Here is a 16,506-nt window from a genome sequence, read left to right on the forward strand (position 1 = left end):
TCCATCCCTGTCTCCTTTTTTGTGATTATTTCCATAAGAAGAAAGCAATTATTCTTGCCCTCTGAATGCCTCACCATAAAAGTTTCATGTATCCAGTCAAGGGATTTTTAAGTCTCATCTTTTCTTTCAAAGCTTAGTTTCTCTTCATGCTTAAGGATCCACAAAATTCTGCCTTTTATTCCTTTCATATTCCTCCCAATGATCTTACTTCAGGCTTTTCCCTCCTCCTCTGTGCCCTGCTTTCTGCATTCCATCACTAACTCCATTAGAAGCAGTGATTCAACTATTCCTTTGTATTCTAACTCTGCAACACTCCTTTTGATGACAATTCACTGTAAGCTTCAATTTTCATTTTTTAATAACTGCTTTTCTCCAGAGTTATAAGCATCTTACCAGAAAATCTGTGCAGTAGATTCAAACCATGCTTTTAACTGAAAACAGACCAAAACTGACTTAGGAAGGCTGTGTTTTGGTAGCTTATTGTTGGTAGCCTATTTTAGAAAAAGCTAGTGGAAAAAGTTTATGCAACAGCTTCCTCAACCATATTTTGTTGCAGACAGGCCAGGAGGGCTCCGGAGGAGGCTTCTGAGAAAGTTCACAGTGGTTTTGTGTGCACTTGAGCATACAGGCCTCCAGTTAAGGAACAGAAAGGCTAAAGGAGATTACTGATTAACAGCAAAGATAAGGATGCAAATAATCACAATTTGGAAAAATTATAAAAGCTCTTCAAATATAATAAAATACACTTAAAAGTCCAGCAGAAGTGTGGTAATCCAGTTTTCTGACCTGTTACGTAAATAATTACCTACCTTACAAACAAGAGGTACATGTAAAAGGCACAAGTAATTAGAAGACATAGAATGTCTACTATCAAGACTCAAGCAGGGCACCTGGAGAAGCTCAGAGAGATGAGACTTTTTCTGTTGACCTGTCCTGACTCCAAAATGCACAAAATTTCCATGGGATGTGGTCATCAAGCTAGAAACCGAAAGGCATGCATCTCTGAGTAGTAAGGATAAGTCTTCAGGGTAAGAATTTCAGTGGAAGAAAAGAGAGGCTTGCAGTTCTGAATTGCCAGATTATGAGGAATATTGGTAGTATAAAATATGCTGCCACTGAATATCACATTCTGATTTGCCTACAGGTGTAAGGTCGATTAACCTCCCAAGATGTACAGTCCATCTACAATCAGTCACTGCTACATCTAAACACCATCAGAAAGGAGAGAGGAGAAATTCAAGATTAAAATATTTTGGCATTAAATCAGGAGGCAGAAGATCAAAGCCAGTGCTATTCTTTGAAACACTGCCCTACCACAAAAGGTCAGACAAGTGAAGTTGCATGATTCTGCACACAGCTGAGCAAATAGTACATGAAAAAAAAAGCTTTAGGTCAGTTTGGAATTGAGACATTTTTCTGGAATAGATAGAATCAAAGAAAGGTGTTTCTCCTACACCCAAATAGTATCAGTGTAATGTTTATCAAACTAGGGGGGAAAAAAAAAACAAATTTACAGACAGAAGTTTGTCACTAGGTAACTCCAATAGTCTCTGCTATTTAACATTTTGCATATGCTTGAAAATAGCAGTTAGTGAGGTGAAAAAGGGTGTAGTTAATACTGTTAAAGACATTATTTTCTTCAAAGTTTAAAATGGATCTCAAAATTATTAAGGAACAAGCAATAAAGTAGCAGACTAAGTTAACCACGGGGTAGAAGACATGAGAACATAGTTCTTAACTATGTAAACATAACATCATGGTCTGGACTGTCACTGCTCAGAAGAAGCGGTCTTGGGGTTACAGTAGGTAGTGATTATCTAATGAGCAAAATGCTCAGTGGTGAAGAAAAAAACCACATTTCTTATTGGAAAAGAAAGTAACAACAAAATGACTAAACTTCATTGTTTAGAAATTTATGCTGCAAAGTATCTGGAATAACAAATTCTGCCCCTTGCATCCCCAAAATTATGATGGCATAAACCTAAAAGTTTCAAAAAGAGCAGTGAGGATGACCAAGCTGTAGAATGGCTTTAACATAAGGAGAGACCTGGTTTATAAACAATTATAACATGGGATTAGGTTCAATAACCAAAGTATCAAATAGCATGAGAATGATAAAAAGAAAGCAAATGAAAAAATAAATTGGCAAAAACAAATTAGCAGACAGCAGATTTAAAATAAAGAACAATTTCATACAGCCATAATTGCACATAAGGAACTCATTGCCAAAAGATGCTAACAATACCAAAACATAAGTTAGAAAAAAGAACTAACTATTAAAGCATACATTAAGTATACATTAGTCAGTGGCTATTCAGTACAGTCTAACTTAAGTAGCTTCAGCCACTGGATTTCAGAAAAACATCAGTGATGTACGGAATAGAAAGCTGTTCATATGCATCTGCTCCTCTTTCACACTCAAACACAGAGCATCTAGATAGACTGTCAAATGAACACATCAGTTCTTAAACAATGCAAAAATTATGGCATTATGGAGTTGATATATTGAAATGAGACACGTGGACAGGAGTCCTTTCCCCTCTTCCATGCATCTACTTTCCAGCCAAGATGACAAGTTCTTCAGAGCCAGCAAAGATTATTCGCTTCCATGAAAAAAACGATGCATGCAGAGACTTATCAGAAGGTTCCTCCTGTGCATGCCACCAGCACATACAGATTTTGCATTGTATAGGATCTACACATGTAACTTATGTCACCTTCTATCTTCCGCATGCACAGGTGACAACACAAGATGTACATGACAGAGTTTACACATAAATAATGAAGGCTGCATAAAAGACAATCTGATAGTTTCATCTTCCATTTCTTAATTGGAATTCTGACTTCAGTGTGTTTCAAGCTACAAAAACTGGAACCAGATTACTAACTTTTTTTTCTTTCAATAATGAGGAAAAGCAGAACCTGCTCTATTTGGCTGTACTCATAAAGTTTTTAGACTCTAACCAAAAGAGTTCCATGTATCTTGTGCAAACATCTGCTTGGCAACTTGCACAGCATGAAGAGGGAAGGACAGTATGTCATTATCTGTGATCAGTTTTTATCATAAAAAAAGTTCAAGCCAGTTGCCAGTTTCTGCTCACATACTGCGCATGCCAAGAGCTACCTGCTGGAGGACCTTCTGCCCACATTGTGATATGGCAGTGTACGATTTCAAGCCTGGTCTCCCCAGAAAGCAATCATATTAAAGCACATCAGCAGTGCACTTCAGTAACACAAGACTCCAAATATACAGAAGGCAAACCCTTCCTGTACACAAGACTGATACTGTAGATCTACCTTGTGAGCATTAACTTAATGCTTTACTCTAAGGTCCATACAAAGTACACACAGCTACTTCCAGTCTTCAAATTTTCTCCCTACACAACTGAAAAGCACACGTAGAGAAGATCAGTAATACAGCTGCAGAAGTCAACCTTAAGTTACAGCAAACAATACATATCTGAGAACCCAGTTATAAGTGGTGTAGATAACATGTCTTTAAGATACGAGTTCAGAGTCATGGACTATCTAGTTTAAGCTACATTTCTTTGCTTATGTTTTCTTCCACTAAGACTTCAGAATTCTAGCAATGTAAAAACAGTTGATTTCAGTGAATACGGTTTAATTCAGTATGCTTAGAAAAAAGATTGAAAGTTGTTTTATAATCAAGAAAAAAAAAGTGCCTAATAGACAGCAAAACACCCACCCCCAAAAATTCTAGAGTAGCACAGATTAGTCTCTACCATGACTATTTTTATCAGAAAAAAAAAATTAAAAAAAAGATTTTTTTTTTTACTAAAATGCAAAAATGACACCAAAACAGGCCAAAAATACAACATTAGGAATTTCAGGATGTTTAAATATTTGAGACTAGGGAGAAAAATGAAGGCAAATAATACTTGACATAGTTTTTCCATTATTAAGAATACAATTTATCTGGCTGCTACATATTTTCACATAAGGAAACAAACTGCTTATAAAACAAATTGAAACCTGACGGATTTCAAACTTCATCTGAAACTCTCCAGAACAATCAGCTACAGCTTCTGCAAACCAGTCAATCCTACATTCTCCCTTAACTGGCAATACAAATAACTAATTCCATTCCTACTGTATATCATATAGAATCTAAGCAGACTTCAGTGGAATTTGCATTTGCAAAAATATTCACAATTTCCAGAAGCATAGTGAAGATGGAATTGACAAAACTTGTATGTTTAGCATTTTCTGAAATTAAAATCTTGGCCCATATGAAGCTCCTTCTCTTATGCTCCCAGGCAGCTCTTAGACTGTAAATCTAAGTCTGCAAATATGCAGGAACCTGCCTAAACTCATATTCAGGCAAGAAAGGAAGAACTTTAGGAGATAGCACAAGCAAAGAGAAGATAAACACATTCAGCAATATTTTCCAAGGAGCTGAAGTTACTACATAGAGCTTCCAAATCAACACAGTCACCATCCTAGCACCCTCAGTTTAAGAAGGATGTAGAGGTCCTGGAACAGGTCCAAAGGAGGGCAACCAGGCTGGTGAAGGGACTCGAGCACAGGCCCTATGAGGAGAGGCTGAGAGAGCTGGGGCTGTTCAGCCTGAAGAAGAGGAGGCTCAGGGGAGACCTCATTGCTGTCTACAACTACCTGAAAGGAGGGTGTAGCGAGGTGAGAACTGGACTCTTTTCACAGACGACCTTCAACAAGACAAGAGGACACAGTCTTAAGTTGTGCCAGGGGAGGTTTAGGTTAGATATTAGAAAGAATTTCTTTACAGAGAGGGTGATCAGACATTGGAATGGGCTGCCCACTGAAGTGGTGGATTCTCCGTCCCTGGAGCTATTTAAAAAGAGACTGGATGTGGCACTCAGTGCCATGGTCTAGCAACTGCTCCGGTGGGTCAAGGGTTGGACTAGATGATCTCTGAGGTCCCTTCCAACCCGGCTAATTCTATGATTCTATGACCCATCCTAGACCATGAAAAGAGGAGGCAAGCACCACAGTAGGACTTCTGGATGCAGCACAGAAAGTTACTGATATCAAAGAACCCCAAGGCTTCAAGTTCAACTTCAGAATGGCCTTCAGCTCTAGCAGATTAAATAATGAACCAGTTACCAAGAGAGCTACGCTCATTTCATCTCTGAACAGATTGTCAAATATATCATACAGAGTGTAATGTGTTTTATTTTTGTTGTCTGTTGGGGAAATAGCACCAACCATATGGGCAGACCTCATTATCCTATATATTTTCAACACACAATTGCAATTAATGTACATGGAGCTCTAATATGTAATATTCATACAAACTCTCCCCTCCCTTCTCAGGAATGACACGCTACTCCTAATGGATATCAAGTGGTTACTTCAAATGGATGAAAATGATTTGTTAAATTAAAATGTTTCCTTGCTTTCTCATACCATTACTAAACTTAGGGAATATACAGCTTAAAAAAACTTATATTTAGTAATAGATACACAAAGAGGGTATGGTGTAAGTGTTTTCCTCACTGCTTTCAAGTCTCAGGTTCTTTGCTTTTAATATAAATTTTTAAGTATTAAAAAAATTCTGTACAAAATAAAAGGATTTCACAAATTGAAAAAGACAAGTTTTCTCTTGATAGTCAAACAGTTATGATGTAAAGCGGTCTCATTAAATCATAAGTACTTTAACCTTTTCATGAAAGAACTGGAAGATTTAAAAATTTATAAAGAAATTTTGCCTAAACTAGGAAACTACTTATATTTGACATGTATTGAAATGATAATGCTGATTTCAATAGGCACTCTAAGAGCATTTTCCTCCCAGGGGAGTAATTCAGTCATGGTTACCTCTCTGCATTTAGATTTTAAACTTACTTTCTGAAGCTTTTAATGTGCTATAGTCTGCCAAAACATCCCAGAGTTACATAGATAAGATCAGGCAAAATAAAGGCTAGTAAAAAGATTATTTTTATAATTGCAGACTCTAGATATGAAACAAATATATCAATCTGACATTCTTAAAGACTCTCCTGTTTCATCAGCCTTGAGTGTATCTGAAAAGTTATGTTTTAATTCCACTTTTCTTAATTGATTAAATAAATTCTGAAGTATCAAAGGGAAAGTGACAGACCCTTAATAGTGAAACTGAAAGAGAAGGTACATAATGGAGATTCTGTTACAGGTCTAATATGGGTATTACTATGCAGAGATGAGATTCACAATTGGCCATAATAATGTATTACTATATTTATTTTTTAATATTATTTGTTTAAAAATTAATTTTTAAGACACCAGTTTTCCTGAGGTTTCACTTCAGTGCATATCAGATCCTTTTAAGTTAAGGCTATTTATCCTTCAGTTCACTGTGTACCTTTAGTCAAAGTTTTTGCTAATTACACCTAAAAGATACAATGAGGAGCACCATTAAATCAAGCTCAAAAAAAAGAGAAGGACTCTAAAACTGAGAAGTCTGAAGGACTTGTCCTCACTGACTGAAATCAACTAGAGCTGTGGCAGCAGTTTCAAGGAAACAGGATCCACAATCTACGGCATTAAAAACCACAACAAGCAAAACTCTTTGAAATCACAAAATAAAAGATAAGTTCCTTTACAAATCATAAGCAGTGGAAAATAAAGCCAGTTGTCATTAGAGAAAAATAAATCATTAATTGGAGAGCAGAAAAATAGTATGGTGAAAATTCACTCTTGTTGCAAATCCACTTAAACTTGCCTCAGCAGAACTTTTAGTATTACTTTTCTCGAGGGTTTATTTGGTATAAAGAGCAAAGAAATTGATAGCCAATAGCTCTGTCAGCAGTATACCCTATTTTAAGGAGGCTGCATAAAATATGAAGTTACTCATAGACTTATGCCATCTAGTCTCAAGTAATTTTTTCAACAGTGCATTCCAAGACTATTAGTGACTCATGTCCATCTGATTGATATGAACTCCCATCTTCACTTGTTGGATATAATATATCATATTAATGTTCTGACAGTTAATGAATTTAAATTAAATAATAAAAAAATAAAATCTTATCCCCATTATTATGACCAGAACGCTTTTTCAGAAACACTCTGCTGCAATAGAACAGAAACAGTCTGCTTCCAAGTTTAACAGTCCCTTTTCTGCCTGACATTTACACCCCAAGAGATTTAGAGAATAAAACTGCACAACTTTGTGCTCTTCACTATACTTAATTCCCAAAAGAAGGTTCTCCAAATCACCATTTGTAAGGCCTGGGTAGAGCCTTTCACTGTCAAATAGGCTTAGTAACTGTTCTGAATTCTATTCCTTCACAGAATCACAGAATCCTGGGGTTGGAAGGGACCTCGAAAGATCATCTAGTCCAACCCCCCCTGCCAGAGCAGGGCCACCTAGAGTACATCACATAGGAACGTGTCCAGACGGGTTTTGAATGTCTCCAGTGAAGGAGACTCCACAACCTCCCTGGGCAGCCTGTTCCAGGGCTCTGTCACCCTCACAGTAAAAAAATTTTTTCGAATATTCAACTTGAACCTCCTATGCTCCAATTTACACCCATTACCCCTTGTCCTATCACTGGTCACTACTGAGAAGAGCCTAACTCCATCTCCCTGACACTCACCCCTTACATATTTGAAAAACATGTAAGGTTTTAACATCCTTAAACATGAATGCCTTGAAATTGCACCCAGCATTTTGCATCAACTCTCACCAGAGTCTGGAGCAGCAGCAGTGATGCTTTTCTCTCACTGCTGGTAATATCTCTCCCAACGCATCTTTCTTGTGGCCACATCATGCCAATAACTCATCATCACCAAATTTTATTTCATGTCAGTTACCCTGGTCCTTTGCCATTTTTCCTGTATAACATCTTACTTTTCATCTTTCTGGTTATGCCTCTCCACATTATGTTACTATTATCATTACACTCATTAACAACTCTGCCAATATCATTAAAGAAAACATAATGCAAGATCCAAAGATAAATTCTCAAAGAATTCAATTCCCTTTTTTCCTCTCCCCTCCCAGGGGTTACGAACAAGTTCCTTTGAGCAGTATCTATAGCCAAACCTACCTATAAGCATTCCTTTTAACCCTAAAACTTCTCATGGGTTGTCACATCAATGTTAAACTGAACTCCAGACAGAGAAAATCTGACACATTTGTTTTGCCTGAAAATCAGTTTTCTCATCAGAAAAAGCTGAGAGGTTAAAGAGTGATGAGCCATCTTTAGTAAATCCACACTGCATTTTATCCCCTTTTTCATTTAGCTCCACATCTTTATCAATTCCTTCAAATATCCTTTCTAAATCCTCAGATGCCACTGTGTCAAGACATAGCGGTCTGCATTGCCAAGATCCTTTTTCCTTCCTCTTTGTAGCAGCTCTATCTGGAATGGAGTTAACTTATTTCACAGCACTGTATATGGTGCTGTGTTCTAAATCTGTGGCTAGAAAAGCACTGATAACACACCAATATTTTGGCTATTGATGAACAGTGCTTCAACAGTGTCAAGCCTTTCTCTTTCCTTACTCTGCCCTCCATCCCACATCAGCAGTAAGCTAGGGTTGGGCCAAGAAGCTGGAAAGGGACAATGCTGTGACAGCTAACCCCAACCAACTAAAAGAGTTTTCACACTATTTAACTTCATGCTTAGCAATAAAAACTGGGGTTGAAGGACTTTGGGGAGAGGTTTTACTTCTAATGTGGCTGCTGCTCAGAGACTGTTTAGGCAGTGGTCTGCTTGTGAGATGTTGATGATTCCCTTAGCATCATTTGTTCTCCTCTCACCCCTCTTTCCTTCAACTGTCAAAACATTTTCATTTTGACTATGAGTGTTCTTATTTTTGCTATTTCTCTTCTCTGTTCTACTTGTGGGAATGAGGGGGCCTGGGCACTTGGCTTCTGGACAACATCAATGCAATACATTTCTTAAATGTAAGCATTAGAGAGCCACCTCTGACTTGGTAGATTTCCATAAAATATCAATTTGTCAAAGAATTTTACATACCAGTTCTTTCAGAATGTGGGGGCAAATAACATCTCATTTTACTAGAATGTACACAATAAGCTTGCAAATTCATGTTCCTACCTCTTTATGGTCACACTTGTTTCCATACATTCATTCCTGTTACTCAGGAGGTTTTTGCTCCCTGACTGTTATTATTATGCTTATTGAAAACACAAGTGTTTATTTAGTTTGGAGACCATACTCAAATAATATTTAATCTCAAGCATACCTACACTGGTCTTGTCTTCTTAAACACACACACACAAATCTTAAGAATTTTTACCATTTAACAATCATTGCAAAATCTAGTTGAGCTTAACAGTTTGAGCTTTATAGTTTTGTTTCTATTCCTACACAGTATTCTGTGTAAGTTTGCTTCCCTAGTCACAGTGCTTGCAGACTCTAACACTTCTAACTCCATTCAGATAAGCTGGTCACCACATCTCCAATTTTTTCCTTTGTTAAGAGCATAGTTTCCTCTTAATTCTGTTATTTTTATTTGTAATAACCTCCAGACCCTTTTTCTATCCATCTTCCCCATTGTTTTTGTTAAAGTAGTCCTATTTGTTTCTTTGTTTCAAAATCCTAAAATGTACCCATCAAACCAAAGAACTGTTTATTCTTTTGTTGTTTTAATCCAGTTATGAATACTCAACATTATTTTTGAGACCCATGTTTCTAGTAATGCCTTCATCCCCTATCAAAGTTGGTATCCAGAATTTCTCCTTCAGTTACTAGCTAAAGTAACCTTTCATGCAGAACATACAGGAATGTTTGGGCCCTCCTCTTGTTAGTAGAACTTTAATTTCCCAGCTGTAAAATGGAGAAATAAGTCTGTGCAGTGACATAGTTCTTTGGAGTGTTTCTCTCTAAAGTATTACACATCTAAATCCAAATTCCTAGATTAACTCAGTAGAATTAATTTATTAGCCTTCTCTCCCCTAGAATTATTTTATTCCAAAGAAATTATTTTCAGTTTATGCTGTCCTTTCTTCTTTCCTTCCCTCTTATCATTTAATTACTATTTGGTGCTATTCCACTATTTAGCTTTCATTTTTATCATTTCTGAATAGGTAAATGCTCCTGTATCTGAATTCCAAACATATCTGCCATCCTACCATATTTCTGCTCTCTCTAAACTCAGTTTCCCATCTGCAACCACTACTTCATGTTCCTCTGTCACGGTTTCAGTTGCCTACATTTTCTGCAGAAATATTGCACTTTTCCCTTCTACACTGAGAACATCACACTGACTTCAAAACCAGGCATGGTTCTAGAATGACTCCAAACTTTCCTAATTTACTGGCCATCAAGTTCAGTGTTAGAGCTTAGCTTTGCTCAGAAATAAAGGCTATGCCTAATTGGTGACACAGAACTGGGACTGAGCATCCTTTACTGGGAGAACAACAGGATGGTCATGAGCCAGCAATGTGTCCTTGTAGCTAAGAAGGCCATAGAATCATAGAATTGGCTGGGTTGGAAGGGACCTCAGAGATCATCGAGTCCAACCCTTGAACCACCGTTGCGGTTGCTAAACTATGGCACTGAGTGCCACATCCAGTCTCTTTTTAAATATCTCCAGACACGGAGAATCCACCACTTCAGTGGGCAGCCCATTCAATGCCAGATCACTCTTTCTGTAAAGAAATTCTTTCTAATATCTAACCTAAACTTCCCCTGGCACAACTTAAGACCGTGCCCTCTTGTCTTGTTGAAAGTCGTTTGGCAAAAGAGACCAACCCCCACCTGGCTACAACCTCCTTTCAGGTATCCTGGGGTGCATCAAGAAAATAATGACAAGGAGGATCAAGGGAGGTAATGTTCTCCCTCTGCTCTAACATGGTGAGGCCACATCTGGAGTATTGTGTTCAGTTCTGGGCTTGCCAGTTCAAGAAACAGGGAACTGCTAGAAGTAGTACAACAAAGGGCTATAAAGATGACTAGCAGAATATATATGTGCCTTAAGAGGAAAGGCTGAGGTCTTTTTAGTCCAGAGAAGACTGAGGGGGTATCTTATCAATGTTTATAAATACTTAGAGGGTGGGTGTCAGGAGATGGAGCTATTCTTTTTCAGTGGTGCCCAGTGACAGGACAAGAGGTAAAAGGCCCAAACCTGAACATAGGAAGCTCTATCTAAACATGAGGAAAAATTCTTCACTCTGAAGATGGCACAGCACTGGAAGAGGCTTCCCAGAGAGGTGGTGGAGTTTCTGTCTCTGGAGACATTAAAAATGTCCACTTGGATGCCATCCCGTGCAACCTGTTCTAGGTCAACCTGCCCTGGCAGCATGATTGGACAAGATGATCTCTGGGGATTCCTTCCAACCCCTAAAGTTTTGTGATTAGAGGCAGATTGGCCTCAACAGGACATGGGAGTCTACCTGGTCTGACTTGCTTGGAAAAACTCAAGTAGCAGCAGGTCATTATTGCACTCAGTCCTCTCTGCTATCTCTATCCCAAGTAACTAACTGGTAGCCCATAGAAGGAGACTGTATACTAAAGTGTCAATACCTAATGCATGAGCATCTTCAAAAGGTTTTCATCAGCTTAAGGAAACACATTCAAATACATATCATCATGATATATTAAACTATGTAATCATCAAATACTCCTATTGTGTGAAGACACAGGTGCTTCCATATGAATGTCATTTTTGTGTATTTTTGTAGGGTCTCCCTCATATTCTCATTTTCCATTTATGTGTCCATTTAAAGAATAAAATGAAAAAAACCAACAAAAACAAACAAACAAAAAAACCCAAAAAACCAACCAAACAAAAAACACAAAAAAACAAAACAACTTTGCCAAAAGTTTCATAGGCAGATCTAGTGCTACCACAAGCCACAGGATGTAGGGTTCAGTTCTACCCTGATATCAGAAACTTTCAAATCAAAAGGCCTAGAAGCTGCACTTTACTCCTGCTATTCATTGAACAACTGTTCCCAAAAAAATAAAGGACAAAATTCCACAGAGTGCTGGATGGTTCTCTGCAAAAAATTTTAAGAAATGGCTGTGGATTTAAATACAGCCCTTTCACTCTTCACTTCCTATCCCAGGCTTTAGCAGTTTCTGAGACTAATAGAAAATGTGGCTGACAGCAACAGCAGTAATATAGCACCCTTGGAGTGTTTGAAGTGTGAAGTTCATTAGTTCTATCTTAAGGTCACTCTTTTAATCCAAGAGCCAAAATCTTATTCACACTACTATGCTGTTATCCTGGAAAAAAAAGAAAAGTGCACAAAAATCATACATACTTCTTACAAGTGACAAGATCAGCACTAAAAGTCCAGACCACAGCCAATACCTTTTAGCAAGTTTCAAGAAAGCAGCAAAACTATTCTTGATTGTTCTGTAATCCAAGAGAAATTTAACAAAACGGATAAAGGAAATGAAGGAGGTAGAAGATAAACATTTCAATAGCTGATAATTGTGTTTTATAATTATTAGTTGAACTTGGCTTACAAAAACAAATTATTAGAATATCTGTTGGGAATTACAAAACATGCAAATAACTGAATTTTAATTTCTTCTGTGTTTGTTTACTGATTTTTGTACATAGAATTTAAACTTTAAAAAACTCAATTTTGCTTTATCCTCTGTGAATATTTGTACAGTTATTAAAAAGTTCTGTCAACAGAAGACTTACAGAGCACAAGGATAGTGTTTTAACTGTTCCAAACCATATTTTTCAAATAAGAAGAAAGAGCTCTAACTTACTAGCTTGACTGAACCTGCACAAACTCATACACCTTCACTTGTATACACTGTAAGAAGTTTTTAAAATTCAATGTGACACACCTCTGGAAGTTAAATACATTAATACATATGGCTGAGGATGACATTTTTTTCTAGGTAATAGTCAGAGACCCAAGACTTATTTGTAGTGTTAGAAATTAGTAGCTTTTTTTTACTCCAAATATTTGTGTTCTTAAGGGTGAGAATTCTCAGTCTTGTTTGTTCAGAACAGGCACAGCATTGCTTTCCAGTGCTAAATTAGCAGTTTCCTCAAAATGAGCTCCCAAATTAAGATGCCTACCTACAAGATTCAAGAGTTATCATTTACATCCTTCAGTATACCCTTTTATATTTATACAGTTATGCCATTCTCACATGAATGTTGTATTTCAACAAATATATGATGTTTTTTATCTTACTCACCTGCACACTAAGATGAATCCATTTCTTCACAAGAATTCTCCCCAGTGTCATTACTTTTATTGGTGGCTGCAAACCATTTACCGTGCGATAATAAAACATGGTCTCTTTCTCAGAGATTGTGAGTTTGAACACAGTCTGCCCATCAATAGCCTTTTCTATCACACACCTTTGGAAATAACCAAGAAAAACAACATAAGGTCAGAGGCACACACATATACACATTGTTGCCAAGGTGCTATCCTGTAAAGTGATGCTAACCAGAATGCATTAAAATAAACGTTAAAAATACAGCTCTCGAGAAGATGTTCAGTGACAGTGAAAGTCACAGGATGTGAAAAGTGTAAAAGAACTTTAACAAGGATATTTTCTTAATCTAGACTTTAAATACGGTGTGGGTTTCTTTAGTTTAGCACGTGTAACTGCAGTTCACGTAAGGGTGGAAGAGTGTCCACTTTGCCTTCAGGATTCCATGACAGAAACCCCAGTGGCTGACCAGTAGTGTGCAGGTCTCTGCAGCACTTCTCACACAAAGCTGTGCAGTATATCCTGCAGAGGCACTTATATTTTGCTCAGTCTAACAGGGTAAATGTAATATAAACACAAAGAGCAGTGCAAATGACATGTTCTGGAGTTACGTTCCATCTTTCCATCCATCCATGTTCCATCTTTCCCATGAAATCTGTCTAGGTACGGTAGCAACAACATTAGCTACCCCCACACTCTCCATTTGACCCAGCCTTTTTCTATTTAACCTAAGAGAACCAGAGCAAGACAAGAAAGCCATCCAGTTACTCCTTGGGATTTTCTCCCCACAAAGATTTCACATCAATATTAAATGCAACACTGATGTGCAAGATACAAAGAATACAATCTACAGAAACCCAGGTTGCATATCTAGCTGCTGAAATACATTTTGGCCAATCCATTCACTCTGATATCAAAGGCCCTGAGAGATCATAGGCTATACATGCTTGTGAGACAACTATGTTTTAAGGTAATTGTCAGTACACAAAATTATAAAGTTCTGTATTCCTAGTTCAGCTGCTTGTGAAATCCAGTGCCCAATTTACTGACACAGGAAAAAATAACACCAGACTAAATTAGTGCACTAAGTCACAAGAAATTTGACCATGGCCAGATTTACTTAGACATATTTCAGAAAAAAATCCCAAAACAACACAAACAACTTATCTTCATAAGCATCTTCACCTACTATGGATTTACAAAAGTGCTAAAAAAGGCTGTTCTTTGGTACTGCCATTATTCACTAATTCACCTTTAAATCCAAGAGAAAAATAAATTCATTTTAACTGTAGCCATTTTCATCTGCTGAAATGCTGTCAATAAAAAACCTGCAAAATGCAGACTTCTGTTTTCCAAACCTTACTAAAAACATCTTTCTTAATATATTGTCAACTGGTCCTTTCAATATTTTGTTTGCTTGTAAACATGCTAGTTTTGCTAGATAATAAATGTGAGGGAAGGCTCAGCTAAGTAGCAAAATATTTAGGAACTGGATTTACCCAGTTCCTGGATAAACAATAATTGGATAATCCAGTTCTTTGTTTGCTTTAGTTATCTAAAACAAACACCCCCACGTTGTTTTTATCCCCAAAGGTGTCATGACTTTAAGAAGGGAAGCGACCTTGATGTACATCACTTTGAAAACTGGAAAGAACAAATGTGAATTGTGACTCTACAGAAAGAAGAAAAATGAAGCAGAAAACAAAGGAAGGAGGGGGCAGGAAAAAAGGGCATACATATCCACCCCAAACTAATGCTAACACAGGTGATATAGGCATAATCATTACTTATGACTCTGAGAAAAAAAATCTGTTTCAGGCGTTATTACAGCACAAAAATCTCTATTCTTGGTGAAGTTTCCAACTTCTGGGTAACTTGCAGTCCCACAGAGCTAATTGCTGACTATCTGTGCCTTTGTGGTGGGGCAGGAGGGAGAAAAAGCAAACAACATTAATCTGTTTGGTCAGTTTTCAAAGAGAAAAAGATTCAAGAGAACCAAACACAGCTGCACTGGTGATCCCCACGTAATAACTGGAGCACTTGCAAATGAGAACATCTGGTTCAAACTCAGACTTCTCTTATATCCTAGTGCCACTCCTGCTTTGCATCTAGTTTTTAACATAAAACATAGCAATGGCTATAAAGTAATAAGATATTACATTATTCCTTCAGATAAATAAAATTTTAAAAATATACCTACCACCAGCTTCACTATCAGGCCATTCCCCCTGACCCTTTTGAATGTAAAAGGCCCCAGCTCAGTTTTCTCCTACCACCAATGTCTTCCAGTCATCTAAGATGCAGTTAACCCAGTTGACACTAAATTCATATTAACAGCCTGTAATAACTACTCATATGTGCCAAGCTTCTACTCTTTTTCTTATCCTGTTCCACTGCAATAAGAAAAGAAATACTGGGAAATAATAAAATTGAGGGACAAGAGCTCTGCTCGCCTATTGCACTTACTGCCTTTTAAAGGGTAAGTAAATTTACAGACCAGAGTACAAATACCAGTGTTTTCTCACTATTCTCTTTCTTCTCTTCGAGATTTCCAATATGCAGTGACTTAAAAGCATACCTACAAATACCTATACTACACATCTTGGAGGAATATTAGGGCTTCAAATAAATCCATAACATGATCTGACATTCCTCTGTCTTTGTATGACAGGGTATTATTTCCCATATTCACTTAAGAAAATTTGATAGATGAAACTAGTGAGGAAAATTCTTGGTATCTTTGATTATCCACACATACTTGCTGTCCTAGAACATCACAGTCTTTAAAAAGCCTTCAGACTTTGGACCCTCACATCAGTGTCTCTCACTTCAGCCACTACAGTAATATCTGGCAGAAGAATCCTGCTATTCTCTTACATGGGCACACACCTAACAGAGGAATGTCACAGTCTTTACAACAATGCAGTAGGACACTGTAGAACAATAATCCTGTCATCTTCCTAAGTGTTCTCTAGCAGCCAAACCATGTAACACTCAGCACAAAGAAACACATTGGCGTGGCATGTCCAAAAAACACAGGTCTGATGTACTCAATATAAAAGCACTACACCAATATACAAAATGCCTGGTTGAACTTTTGGTAGTCTGCTGGTAAAAGAAGCAGCTGGTTCTGGCTCATCTTCCTTGTATTTTGGTGGCAAAATAAAAGACTTTGTTAGAATTAGCCCTGGTTCCATAAAGTCCCTCTGCTCTGATAACGGGGTTTGAAAGGTCTCACAAATTAAATGGAACAGGGACAATTCTCCATCAGGGACTACAAAAAGTAGGACATCTGGTAAGTCAAACTCCTTCTTGCCAACCTGAAGGTCTCACTAAGCTAATACAATAAAAGGAAAAA

General features: G+C 37.4%; 1 protein-coding gene across 1 annotated transcript in view; it reads right to left on the reverse strand.

The window, feature by feature from the left end:
* Positions 1 to 16,506, reverse strand: part of USH2A (usherin) — a 387,112-nt gene that overhangs the window by 368,210 nt on the left and 2,396 nt on the right. Inside the window, exon 2 of the mRNA XM_008496570.2 lies at positions 13,125 to 13,290. Within this exon, the coding sequence (XP_008494792.2) occupies positions 13,125 to 13,290 (166 nt within the window). The remainder of the gene's footprint in view (positions 1 to 13,124; positions 13,291 to 16,506) is intronic.

The sequence above is a fragment of the Calypte anna genome, chromosome 3, assembly GCF_003957555.1.
Source record: "Calypte anna isolate BGI_N300 chromosome 3, bCalAnn1_v1.p, whole genome shotgun sequence".
NCBI lineage: Eukaryota > Metazoa > Chordata > Aves > Apodiformes > Trochilidae > Calypte > Calypte anna.